At 52.2% G+C, this 13,914-nt stretch overlaps 1 protein-coding gene across 1 annotated transcript in view; it reads left to right on the top strand.

The window, feature by feature from the left end:
* Positions 1-369: 369 nt before the first annotated feature.
* Positions 370-13,914, top strand: part of EPAS1 (endothelial PAS domain protein 1) — a 37,175-nt gene continuing 23,630 nt past the window's right edge. The window contains exons 1-6 of the mRNA XM_049785031.1: positions 370-410; positions 495-685; positions 8,168-8,319; positions 8,649-8,733; positions 12,191-12,309; positions 12,394-12,596. Coding sequence (XP_049640988.1) covers positions 370-410; positions 495-685; positions 8,168-8,319; positions 8,649-8,733; positions 12,191-12,309; positions 12,394-12,596 — 791 coding nt within the window. The remainder of the gene's footprint in view (positions 411-494; positions 686-8,167; positions 8,320-8,648; positions 8,734-12,190; positions 12,310-12,393; positions 12,597-13,914) is intronic.

The raw sequence follows: 13,914 nt of genomic DNA on the forward strand, positions 1-13,914 counted from the left end.
GGAATCGCTCTTGTCTTGACTATGAAATGGAATCTGAGCCCAGCACAGGGCTTCATCTTCTTAATCTAAATAGCATTTTTACTTGTTACCAGAATCTTCAATCCACCCAAGGTGCTGGCCGCAACTTCCTCCCACTTCCCCTGTGCATTCTGGGTGTTGCCCCAGTGCCCAGTCAGTCAGGGTCAAGGGATGGCAGGTTAAGCCACTCAGAGAAGCTTGGTTCAAAATCCACTAGGTGAATGAAGCCTGGTTCTGGACATAGGGGGTGTGTAAGAAGAGGTGGCAGCTGGGAAAACAGACACAGATGTACACATGTATACATGCTGTACATGTATGTGTGCAAACACACATGATGGCAAAAAGCTGGCTATGTGGCTCAAGGGCCTGGTGCTCTCCCGAACTGGATGGGTGTGAGAGCTGAGCTGGCCACCTGCGGGACGGACCCTGGGGAGCCTGTGTGCTAGCCTGACTTTTCCCTTCTGTCTCTCTGTCAGGAGCAGCTCAGAACGGAGGAAGGAGAAGTCCCGGGATGCTGCGAGGTGCCGCCGCAGCAAGGAGACGGAAGTCTTCTACGAACTGGCACATGAACTGCCACTGCCCCACAGCGTGAGCTCACACCTGGACAAGGCCTCCATCATGCGCCTGGCCATCAGCTTCCTGAGGACACACAAGCTCTTGTCCTCAGGTAGGTCGGTGCACTTGAACTTGCCCAGGCCCCCACAGCAGAATTAGGGGGCTCCCCCTGAGATCTTCCTCCCCCACCCCAGCAATAACCTTCTCCACCAAACAGCTCCCCACAGAAACTCTTCCAGGAGTGCTTTCTGCCTTGTGGGAAGTTTCCTTGAAATGATGAGCTATGCGAAGACCTGGTTAGACAAGGCACAGAGAAGAGAAGGAGGACAGAGAGGGCTCGTTTGCTGGTTCCTAGGCAGCTCTGCCAGTCCTTGGATGCTCAGAGCCTCTCCCCTTCCTGGGCTGAATCTTCCAGAAGCATTTTCATGCCTGTTGACTCCCAGTCCCTTCCTCCAGGGCCTCAGAGACCCCCACACGCCTCTTCTCTCGGGAAACACAGGCCAGAAAGATTGTGTCAGGTCTCTGCTCAGTGGTTTCCTCCTTAAAAAATCCTTACTGCAGGGCTGGAGAGATAGCATGGAGATAAGGCATTTGCCTTGCATGCAGAAGGTCAATGGTTCAAATACCAGCATCCCATATGGTCCCCTGAGCCTGCCAGGAGTGATTTCTGAGCATAGAGCCAGGAGTAACCCCTGAGAGCGGCTGGGTGTGACCCAAAAACCAAAAAAAGAAAGCAAAAAAGCCCTACTGCACAAGGGCACTTCAGAATGGGCCAAGAGCCCTGGCCACACACATTCCCTGACTGCCCACCATCCCTAACTAGCTCGGCGCACTCTCTACCCATGTCGAGCTCACCAAATGTTTCCCTCTGAATTTGCCAGGAGCCATTTCCTGTGAATGAGTCCTAAGCAGAGTGAGGTGGCCTGAGGATGGCCCAGTGGGACTGACAGTGCTGAGGCGTCTCTCAGGTTGTGTCAGGAAACCCGGCTGAGGTAGCCAGTGTGCAGGAGGCGGGCCAAGAAGCACCGCCATCCACTTCCCTGATGGTGTCGTGTTCAGGGCCTGGCCTGCCATCCTGTTATGAAGCAGCTATTCTGGGAAAGCAGCATCAAGCCGAGGGAGTCTAGCACGGGGCTTGGCCGCCAGGCCTTCGAGTGCTATTCTGGTTCCCAGTGCACAGGAAGGATATTGGGGACAGTCTGCAGAAGACTGGGGCCTAGGGCTGGAGGGCTAGCCCCGCCACATGTCTGGAGGTCTTAAGTGTGGGTGAGCTTCAGGGGGAGGCCCTCGGGGATGACTGAGCTGGAAACTCTTGAAAGAGACAGTGCAGAGCCAGGCATCCTGATCAGAGGAGACAGTGGACAGAGAGAGCCAGAGAAAGACCCAGCCACAGCAACACATAGATCAGCCTCCGTTTGACCTCCCTCGGCTTTGTTTTAGGCAGAGGGGGTCTCCTAGATCAGGGGTCTTGAGCCTCTCCTGATGATACTCAGCCAAGCAGGTCAGAACCTTCAAAGTTCCGATCCTGCAGTGCCAACATTCTCCTGGGCCATTGTGTCAGTACTCAGGAAGCCCTATGGTTACGGGGCTTGAACTTATTTCCCAGGACGTGCAGACAGAACCTGTATTCTGGGGCTGTCTCATAGAGCCGCCTCTCTCTTTCTCCCTTCCTTGGATAGTACCCAGCACCATGATAATCCCTTGTACATAGAACCAGTAGGTAACAGAGGAGTTAATGGCTAGAGAGAAGCCTTCTCACACCCAGAAGCACCTAGACTTCCTGGTTATAATATTTAAAAATTCTGCTCTTAGGACCAGAGAGGTAGAACAAGGCTTAAGGACTTTGCCCTGAGCCCTGCTGAAAGTAGTCCCTGAGCACAGAGCCTGGAATCTGCTCTGAGCACCACAAGCTGCCATGCAGTCCCCACAACTCCCACCTCCCCAACTCCCCAAAGTCTACTCTTAGCCATAAGACCTAGGTCTGATTGAAGGGGTGCCTCATTGCTGTGGGATGTGAGGTGGGTGGAGGGGTACGGGGAAGAAAGGGAGGCAGCTCGTACTTGGATTTATCCTTCTCATCTAGATCTCAGAGACAGATCACAGAGATGTATGTAGACTGGGTGGGCATGGAGGTGGGGGCAGAAAGCAGGACAGGGAAGGAAAACTGAAGCATGTGGGGAGGTGGCCCTGCACCCCTGCTTTAGCAAAGGACTTTATTCTCACCCTCAGTACAGGGCCTTCCTTCTCATGTTCCCCTGTGCTCCAGGTATGGCCCTGCTTTGAGGTATTTCTAAGATCGCATGGCCGGGTGGTCCTTAGAGGCAGATCACAAAACAGATCCAAGAGGCCACAGGGAGACCCACCCCCACGGCCCAGCTGAGTTACTCTTGCAGTGACATAGACACAGAAATGTCTCTTGGGCTGAGCACAGCCTCAGAGCCCTGCTGACCCCCCACCCCTGCCTCACCACTGTCTTCAAGGTCATCTGTCTACACTGGGTATCAGCATTGGCATCCTTGAAGAAGGGCTTTCCCCATAATGCTCTTCGTGCCCCGCTACCCTGTCTACCATCCTTCCCATGCACCTGCCCCTTTTCTCCCCATCAGAGTCTGGCTTTCCTTCCCCTCGGCCCTGCACACACCCCCGCCACTTCTTTCCTGGTTTTTCAGCACCAGGAGCCATGACCCAAGGAGTCCAGGATCTCGGGATGGCACCAGAACTTGCCTTGACTCCTGCCCTCCTCTGCAAGCTTGGGAACCACTTCTCTGACTTTGAGCTTCTCCCTCCTCATTTATACAAGGAAGGTGGGTGGGAGAAAAGGGTTTGCCTGGCCGGAAGTGCGGGTGCAGAGCTGAGATGCTCATACCTTAGAGACCCCTTAACCAGAACTATGTGAGAAAAGGGCTGGATGCTGAAGTGCAGGGACTTGCACTGCATTTAGAGGCAGCATTGCCAAGCTCGCTGACTGGCATCAGTGAAACTCTGCTTAGGCTGTACCTGGGCTTCTACTTCCACCTCAGCAGAGCTCCTGACAGCGGTGAGCCTTCGTGCTGGCTGCCTCTGTCATCGGAAATAGCTGGTTGCATACCTCAGAGTTCAAACGCCCCCAAAAAAGAAGCAGGCCTTTGCTTTCAAGCAGTTTCTTCTTTACTTAGTAACACGCTTCCTTTGATTTTCACAGTAGGCTGCGGTGTGTGGGAACGCCAGAGAGGAAGCCTCTGTGAGGGGGAAGGCCAGGTTGCGAGTCTGGGCCGCCCAGGGAGATTGGGATCACAGGAAGCAAGCTGGAACAATAGCTTTAGACTCCGTCCATGCTGGGCTGAGAACAGAACACTCTGACGGGAATAGCAGTGGAAATGGCGCTCGATTGTCTTAAATCCCCTTTTAAGACGAGCCCCGCCAGCCATGACCAGAGAGTAGGGTCGCCCTGTCCTGAGATGGCATGAAACTGCAGCAAAGCTGGCAAGCTTGGCACCTGGTACATCATTTTGCCATACCTTTCTTACTAAAAATCAAACAAGCAAGCAAATCAGTCTGAGCTCAAGGGGCCATAAGAGATCTCAGACTAAATGCCACTGTTTTTACTGGTTCCCTGGCATTCATTCGCTCAGGGAAGACATCAGTCTTCGTTCCTAAGAGGTTAGGATTTCCTGGTCACTGAACTACTAAGGGAGGGACATAAAAGGTCAAGATTGGGCATCTTCAAGTTTGTCACCACATCCTTTCATGCAGAACAATAACAAAAAAAAAAAAAAAAACTAAAACGGAATCAAAAGGTAGAATTGTAGAGGCAGGCTGTTTCAGAAGTCCCTTTCCCAGGCTTTCTCCCCTCAATTGCCCCTTTTGCTTTAGCCGCCCTGTTCCAGGCCCTTCACTCAGGAAGCAAGAGGAATGGATTTGGCCTGGTGGGGAGCACACCAGCCCCCCACCAGCTCACCCCACCATCTCCCTGCTACCCATTGCACTCCCTCACCCCTTGAGGGTGGTGCTAGAGAAAACTCACAGACTCCGGAAAAAGTGCTCCAAAACCTCAGCCTGCGCACATCCTGACTGAGGAGGGTCATCAAAGCTTGTTTACAGCTATTTTTAGCATGAGAGATAAATTCACCATGGACTCACCAAGGGCTTGCATCTGGTCTTTGGGGTGGGCTCGTGAGGACTCTGAGAAACAAAAGCGCAGAAAGACCCTAGACTGGGAGGTGGCATAGAGTGCATTTATTGCTCATGCCTCACTTTTGGGGATGCCCAGGGAGGGCAGATGGACCTCTCAGGGAGCTCTCCACCAGCTTGTGAGGTCCTGGGGGGAAAGGGGCCCCCACAGTTCCTAAAACCCCCAGTGCTCCCCAAGACACACACTAGTTCACCATAGGAGCATTGCTGATGAGGCAGGGAGACCCTGAAAACACAGTGGACCCCAGACCCATGCACAAGGGACCCTCAGCTTAAGTGGACCACAGCTGGTCAGGCTTTTGCCACAATGCCCAGAGGAAGAGCAGGTGCAGAGAATGGGCCGGGAAAGAGGCCGGGCTGTCCCAGGCCCCTGACACTGTGACACTGTGACTTCAGCTATGATGTTGTTTCTGCTGAGCCCCAGCAAGCGCTTTCCCCTATCTCCAGCCCCCTGTCCCTACACACACACACACACACACACACACACACACACACACACACACACCAACTCAAGCCCAGAGACTGCTCTCAACCTCTCTGCCTCTTGGAAGCAGGATCTGGCATGGAAGGAAACCAGTTTGGCCCTGTCAGAACTGTTCAAAACAGGAAATCTTGAGCAGAACTATTTCCTCAGGGCCTGGTTAACCCAATACTTGGCTGCCTAGGGACCACTCCAGAGTTAGAGTGGTGATGAGATCAGGAGGGAAAAAGACACTGCACTAGGCCACAGTTATGGATAAGTGGGGCTCTGCTACCTGGACGAAACATCACCTGGTGATGGGAGGTGCTGGATGATCTCCTGGAGTGTCCCCCAAATAACTCACTGCCTACCCAACCTAGTACCAGCTGTGGGCTTTCCCAACCTTGTAGCCCCCAGAGTCACTTGGTCCCAAGCTACTGTGAGAGAAGCATATTGTCAGCTCCCCAGGCCCTGTGGGTCCAGCCCCTGGGCTGGACCTTGATACAGTAGCTTTGAGATTGAGGACCAGGTGGGATCCCTAATTACAACCATCCTGGGGCCAACTTTCTCAGTAAGGGTTGCCACTCTGCATCGAATTCTAGGTCTAGAGAACCGCCCTAGACTTAGGAATTCAAGTCATTCTGGTATGTGCTCAAAAGTATTGAGTTAAGTCCTCATCTCTTCTAAATCTCCAGTGATATGCAGGTTTGAACTCAAGTTCTCACAGTGGCTCAGAACCTGGGAACAAGCAGCCTGCCCACAACTGGCAGAGGCCTTAGGTGGAATCCAGAGTGGCAAAAGGCGATTTTCTGTGATCTCAGTCCCTCTGACTAGCTGCTTCCTGCTTCCTGTTCTCCCATCTTTGAACAACAAAACTAACCAAACTACGTTCTTGGCTCTGATCACTGCCCTGCCTGGGCCTGTTCAGCCCCTTCACAGAAATAGTGGCATCTACTGCTGTTTGGGGGTATCTCTGCCTCTATCTTCTACACCCACCTCATTTGGCTCAAGCCCTTTGGGGGGACTAACTCCTTACTTGGCTCAGCGCTTATGAAGTAACACTGGCATATAACTGTTCCTCTTAGAGGAAATCTTAGAACCAATTAGATCTTGCACCTTGGCAGAAAGATCCTTCATCCACATTTCACATCATCTACACATCCCTTCCAAGGACTACTCTGAATCTACTTGTCTTGGACTGGTCTCAGTGTAAGAGAATATTCATTTTTGTAAGTGACAAACTGTTTCTTCCTCTCCTGGTCATGTCATTAAAGCATACGTGATTTGTTGGCACAAAAGGGATTTTTCTAAGAGTTTGTATGAAAAGGAGGCTGGAATTAAATATGTGGCCAGAAAGTGATAGTCCAGGCCTGGTACTCGACTCTCCACTTGCCTGTGGTAGGATCTGCTCGTTCTGGAGAGAGATGCTCCATCATTCAGGGTTCCTTAACTTGGGTGGACTGGAGAGAAGGGGTTTTCTCCAAGGGCCCCTAACAACTATACTATTGCCTGCATGGCCACCCCAGGCCACCCTCACCTAAGAAATGCATTGAGAGGCTCCTCCAGGGTCTGGCTCACTGGCTGACCCTGGTGGACAGAACCTCCTCGCAGCCCACTGACCCTCCCTCACTTCTTGGGCTAGGGGGTTTGTGTATTTAACTCAATTAGGAGCTTACCCACTGTGTGCTTCCTAGGGGCTTCTGTTCTCTGGAATGAAATCTCTACTCTTCCTGAGGCCCCTTGAAAGCATCATCTCTGACCACCTCTGGGTAACCCTCCCTCTTCCCCTAAGTCCCTGTTTCCTTCCTCTGTCTCTCAACACTGTGGGCCTTGTGACTCTTGCTTGTCTTTTCACTATAAGGTGCAACTTGTTAATTCCCTGCCAACCAAACCAACAGTCAGTGCCAGGATCCAAAGATGTGGTATTACTTGGACCCTGAGAAGCCAGGGACCCTCAGGACCACCCCAGCTGTGTTTAGGGACCCCCAGGGCACTGCTATGCTCAGACAACCATGGGACACCTGGGATTGAATTTGGGGTGCATGCAGGACTTGTGCCCTAATCCCCACCCTGGCTCCCTGACCCCCTTCATCTGGGCAGGAATTCATCCTAGAGGAAGCAGAAGAGAGAAAGGACTCTCTTCTTTCTCTTCTCTCTTCGTGGTTGGTACTACATTAGGCATTTTGCGGACTTAGTTGATTCTGAAGACTCAGAGCAATGGGAATGACGGTTTCCCCACGAAGCTGATAGAGACACTGATAGGCTTCCACTCAGTCCTAGCCTGATAAGAGGAGACTCTAGGAGGCAGGCTCTCTATTTGTGATGACAAGCTGCCAGTGCCTCTCAGTCCAACCCGCTTTTGCTCGCGCCGACCTTCATAAATGTCTGGAAATGGTTTCGTCCCATTAAGCTCCACCTTGCAGATGATGAATTTTTTGTTTTGTTTGGGGGCCACAGCTGGTGGGCTCAGGGGTTCCTCCTGGTTCTGCGCTCAGAAATTACTCCTGGCAGGAGCAAGGGGCCATATGGGATGCCAGGGATCAAGCCCGGATTGGCTTTATGCAAGGCAAAAACCCTCCCCACTGTGCTTCAGCTCTGGCCCCCAGCTTGCAGATGAGACAGAGGCTCACCCCCTCATACACAATGTGATGGGCAATGGAACCATGCCTGAGACCCGGCCATTGGTCCTTTCCACGGGCCCTTGGGAATCTTCTTTCTCCCTCTCCTGTTCCTGTCCCCACTGTGCCTCTTTATGCTGTCACCATCAGCGCTGCCTCCTGCCTGCAGAATCCACACTGAGCCATCCTCACTGAATGTTAGTGTGCGGGTAGATGGTGGGCTCTTAGAGGACAGGCAGTGTGCACTTCCAGAAAAGTCTGCCTGAAGCCTAGGAGCCAGCCCCGATGGGCACTTGCTGTGTTGGTCTAGTGATACAATTCCCCTACCTTACCCCTCTCTTTGCAGTTTGCTCTGAAAACGAATCTGAAGCCGAGGCTGACCAACAGATGGACAACCTGTACCTAAAGGCCTTAGAGGGCTTCCTGGCCGTGGTGACCCAGGATGGAGACATGATCTTCCTGTCAGAAAACATCAGCAAGTTCATGGGGCTCACACAGGTGCACCCCCCGTCCCTCAGGCTCTTTCCACACAAGGCAAAATGTCTCCATTTGGGAGTAATAGAGACTAGTGGGGGTGGGGACCATCCCTCCTGACCACTCCCCTGCCAGTCCCCACTCTGCATGCTCTGACCTCAGGCTTCCTGGGCCCTGCACTCAGTGGACCCTTCTGAGTTTGTCTCCCATTCCTGTGCTTGTGGACCTTTCTCTGAGCTGGGGGTGAGAAAAGGCCCCGCCCCCTCTGTCCAAATGTGGCAGCTGGCCCTGCTGTCTCTGGAGACCTCCCACTAGTGCATGCGAGTCAGAGCCTGGCCTTGACCTTGAAACAGGTGGAGCTCACAGGCCACAGCATCTTCGACTTCACTCACCCCTGTGACCATGAGGAGATCCGGGAGAACCTGAGTCTCAAACATGGTAATGTTCCCTTTTTGTGGCTGGTGTGGTCTACCTTTCTGCCCTAGCTGGGTCAGAATCTGGGCTTGCTCTGAGGACGTGTAGGGGAGAGACAGGCATAGCAGTCAGAAGCCAGGGAAAGGAACCTGGCAATTCTCTGCTATCCCCACAGAGCCCGGGAGATTTGGAGGAAGGGTCTGTCGGGCCTTCCAGGTGTCTGATAGTTGCCCATTCAGGCTCCCTTTGGGCAAGGACACAGTCCAGAAAACTTGTGCCCTAAAAGCCAGGTGAGGTGTCCAAACCTATGCCTGTACCAATGGCTCCTTCCTGTGCCATAAGGCCACAGTAGCAGCTGGATATTGCTGCATAACAAACAACCCATCCCAAGTGGTATGCCCTATGTCCACTATAATGCCTACCATGGTTCTATGGGCAGCTGGTGTATGCCCCGAGATTTTAGCTCGGCTGCTTGATGTTAGGGAACAGTACTTTGTGGGGTGGTCAAGTGACTCACCAAACATTTCTGGGACTTTGTGGCCAATGGCTTGGGGCTGCAGCTCAACTGTGTTCTGGGATCACTAGCTCTCTCCCTCTCCCTCTCCCTCTCTTTCTCTTTCTCTCTACCTTCTCTCTCTTCCTCGGTCTCTCTCATTCTCTTTCTCTTGTTCTCTCCTTTTCTCTCACTCTCATGTGTGGGTAACTCTGCACCTCCTCCTCTCCCTGCAGTGTCTCCAGGGAAGCCAGACCTCTCACATAGATGCTTAGGGAACCCTGAAGTATAAAGCATAAGCTCCCAGGCCCTCTAGAAGCTTCCTCCTGAAACAGGCCCAGCATCACTAACTAGCCACCCTGAGATCCTAGAAATGAGTGTGGTCCTCCTGATGAGGAGCCTTAGATAGGTGTTAGTGAAAAACAGATGGAAAAGGATTTGTGCACTGTGTGTGACCAGGGTGTGTGGGCAAGAGACATTCAGGGGGTTCACTAGGATGCCAGTGGGTAGTTGGGCCAATGCAAACAGAAGGCACTTTGTAATAACCCTGGGGATCACTCCTTGTCGCCTGAGCCTGGGACATTCAAGCAAAGGCATAGATAGGAACACTGATTTCAAGCGCTGTGGGCAGGAGTGAAGTGAAGTTCAAAGTTTGGTGATGTTTAGGGTATCTGATGAGCCTGAGATCCAGCCCATGCCAGGACTGACATCTCCTAAATATCTTTCCCACGACCTTGCCTTGTGGGGCTGGGGGTGTTTGTACAACCTGAATGACAAGCAGTTTGGCTTCTGCTTCCACATATGCAGCCAAAATAATGCTCATTGCCCCAAATTCCAGAACCCCCCTGCAGTGCAGTTTTTCAGAGCCTGGAACTTCCTCTGCTCACAGTTCCATCTCTCATCTCATCTCAGTTCCACTCACTTACCTTGCATCCAGCCCTCTCCCACCTGCCCTAGAAGACACAGTCGATAGACCCTCCCTAGATATCAGTGTTTTTGGTTGTGCTTTGGGGAAAGCTCTGCTTAGCTCTGTGGGACTTCACAGCCCCTTTCTAAAGTGGGTTCTGTGGTTGGAGAAAACCAACATCGCTTGTTTTTCCTCTGTTCCACAAACTCTTTGACCCCGAGCAGCTCAGACTTAGTTTGTCTGGCCATGGACTGTTGTCTCAATCTGAACGTTTGACCTGAGCCAAGTACTGCTTTTATTTGCTCTTCAGAATCTGTCTTTTCAAATAGAAGGTAAGGGGCCAGGGAACCGAAGTGATAGGACAGTGGAGAGGACATTTCATTTGTTTGAGGTCAGTCCAGGTTTGAGCTCTAGCACCCCATATGGTCCCTGAGCCCATTGGGTATGATCCCTGAGTAATAAGGTCAGAACACCACTGGGTGTGGCCAAATGAAACAAAACAAAGCAAGAAGAAAGTACTGGAACAGGCAGTCTTCCGCCGGCCAGCTCTCAAGCACCATGATTCACAGCCCCAGGAACTCTGCCTATCTGGATAGAACTTTAGCTCTCCTGGTCCATGATTTGGAGACAAGGGCTCGGGCAGACTCAGCGAGTCAGCAAATCTTCGTCCAGGTATTAGACTGTGGACTCTCAATCTGAAAGCAAAGATTCGGTGAACTCCTGGAAGGAGATAAGCAGGAGGCAGATTGGGGTGACTTTGAAGGCCGGCTGGAGAGCCTCGAGATTTAATCCTGCAGACTGAGGAAAACTGAAGGGATTTTGAGCAGAAGTTGGGTAATCTAATGGGAATTAGACTTAGAAAGATGAGGCGAATGGCAGAATGGCGAGAATTCAGTTAACAGTTTAGAAGCTAGTCTAGTAACCCAAACCCACAGCTACCTCGGATTGCTCATTCCTGACAGCTTCTGGTGGTGAATTTAAAGGCCAAATGTGGGGAAATCTGATGACATGCAAACCTCAGCTCTGAAAGTGAAAATAGTGAGAAACAACTAAATAGGGAAGAGGAAGAATCTCTTGAAAAATTCTCCATTTGTGATCTGAGCCATAGTACAGTGAGGGGTTGGGGGGCTACCCTGTATGTGGCTGACCCTGGTTCGGTCCCCAGCATCCTATACAGTCCCTGGAGTGCACCAGGATTGAAGCCTAAGTGCAGAGCCAGGAGTCAGCCCAGAAGAAAGATTCACACTTTGTTTCTGATGCTGCCTCCCCAAGCCATGTTAGGTGAATTCTAAGTTGTCACGACTCACAGCTCTTCAGGGACAGACCTGTTGGGAGATTCTTTCCCCTCTAAAGGTTTCTCACAGACCCACAGGGTCTATTTGGAGGGAGGCACAGGAGCCTTTAGAAGCAGGTTCCGCATGGTGGGTCATGCTGATTCTGGGCATGACAGGGAGACCTAGGACAGAGAGGACAGCATGGACATACCTGAGACTTCTGCAAGGGGTCACCGCTGGCACTCACTGGACCCACTACTACTACCACTGCTACTATTGTTTGCTATAAGTGGGAAACAATGGGGATTCTGAGAAGGAGCAAGGCCCCTGATCCCACCCTCCCTGAGCAGGGCACCTTCCTCCCTGCTGCACCCATCTTCACAGCAGGCATGTTCACCCAGGGCTGTGGCCTAGAACACTCTTGTGCACTCATATGATATCATGCAGTGAATGTAGCTGTTGTGAATGGCAAAGAGGAGGTCGACATTGGTGTGAGGCAGGCATCAGGATGAGGTAGAGGTAGACAGGTAAAGGTGGTGGTGTCTATGGAGCATTTCCCTTAGCCTGTTCCTGAGATTCTTTTCAAGAGCAGTCTAAGGGGTGCCCTACGAACCCACCCCTCATTGCCTGGGTGCCCTGAAGTGTGCACAGGCCTTGTGTTAGGGACAGAGAGGTAGGCAGGGGGCTGGAGTCAGATCTTGGGGAGTAAGACCCCCACTGACTGCCAAAGAGACCGAAGAGGGTGCCCCCCCACCCCCACTGTCCAAAAACTGAACCCTGGGGCCTCCGCCATCCTTGTCCATCCAGGTTCCAGCTTCGGGAAGAAGATCAAAGACATGTCCCCGGAGCGGGACTTCTTCATGAGGATGAAGTGCACGGTCACCAACAGGGGCCGCACGGTCAACCTCAAGTCAGCTACCTGGAAGGTAGGACAGCAAAGTGGGTGGTGTCCCGAGAGACCCCTCCTCGAAGCACCCCTGGGGCCCACGCCTGAACTCCACGCTTGGCAGGTACTGCACTGCACGGGCCAGGTCAAGGTGTACAGCAGCTGCGCCCCGCACAGCGGCCTGTGCGGGTACAAGGAGCCTCTGTCCTGCCTCATTGTCATGTGCGAGCCCATCCAGCACCCATCCCACATGGACATCCCGCTGGACAGCAAGACCTTCCTCAGCCGCCACAGCATGGACATGAAGTTCACCTACTGCGATGACAGGTGGGGCCTCAGTGTGCCTGGAGGGGCGTGTGAGCATGAGAAAGTGTGTATGTGGTTGTGAGTCATATGTAAGCATGTGAGTTATGTGCATCTGTGTGAGTGACCTATAAGCACGTGTGAGTGTCTGTCTTTATGTGTTTGTATAGGAGTGTGATTGCGTGTGCATAAGCATGTGTGTTCATGCGTATATGTGCATTAGTGTGTGTAAGCATGTGTTACTTGTGTGTATCTATGTATGTGTGAGAGGGAGTCTATGGGTATGGAGGCAATGTGTATATGTGTGGTTGTAAGTGTCTATGAGTGTGCGGGTCTACGTGAATGCATTGTGTTGGGATGAGTGTAAGTCTATTTGGATGAGTCCGTGGATGAGTGCATCTGTTTGGATAAGTGAGTCTGTGTGTTTGGAAGAATGTGTCCATGTGATTGTTTGCATGTTGGTTGTGTGTGCACTCGTGGCTGGACATGGGCAGGTCCTGGTGCCTGGTGTACTGCTCTCCTGTCTATGAGCCCGTCTTTTCTCCCCATCATCGGTGCAGCTGGGGACATCCAGTGCCTCCCAGGTATCCCTGGGCTCAAGCAGTGAGGACCCCAAGAGCTATCTTCATGTGTGCTGCTCTGTCATAGTCCGTTGCTGACCTGTCATTCTCCTTTCTTTGTCTGACAGTCTCCTGAAAGAACTGGGGCCAATCTTCCCTGAAGGGGTCCAGGTATAAGCTCCCCCTCCCCCAGTGCTTTTAGTTCAGGATCTAGCCTAAAAACTGCCCCCTCCTTGGCTTCTTTCTCTCAGTGCCACCCACTTTCCCTTCTAGGGCCAGCCCCATCTCAGCTACTCCCTACAGGAGTTCTGAAGACTTTGGGGTGATGAGAGAGAAGGCTGAATCAGACTCTGACCTGCCTGGAACCCTCTCAGGAGACTTAGTGGTTGAGATAATTGACTTAATTGATTCTTTTTTGGCGGGGAGGTTTACACATGGCAGCACTCAGGGGTTACTCCTGGCTCTGCACTCAGAAATTGCTCCTGGCACTCTCAGAGGAAACATATGGGATGCCAGGAATTGAACCACACTGTTCATCCTGGGTCGGCCATATGCAGGGCAAACACCCTACCACTGTGCTATCTCTTTGGCCCCCGAGATAATTTTGAGGTCTGAGGGTCTAGACTTAAAGCCCACTTAGAGTGTCTAGTGTAGGTTCTTTCTCTCCATGAGTGATACAGTCGCAGAAAGTCCATAGTGCTGTTGCTGGCTTGAGCTCAAGGGGAGGGTGTCATAGTGGGTCAGCATGGAGGAGGTGTGGAGACACCCCAAAGTTCTCTTCT

This window comes from Suncus etruscus, chromosome 12 (assembly GCF_024139225.1).
Source record: "Suncus etruscus isolate mSunEtr1 chromosome 12, mSunEtr1.pri.cur, whole genome shotgun sequence".
Taxonomy (NCBI): domain Eukaryota; kingdom Metazoa; phylum Chordata; class Mammalia; order Eulipotyphla; family Soricidae; genus Suncus; species Suncus etruscus.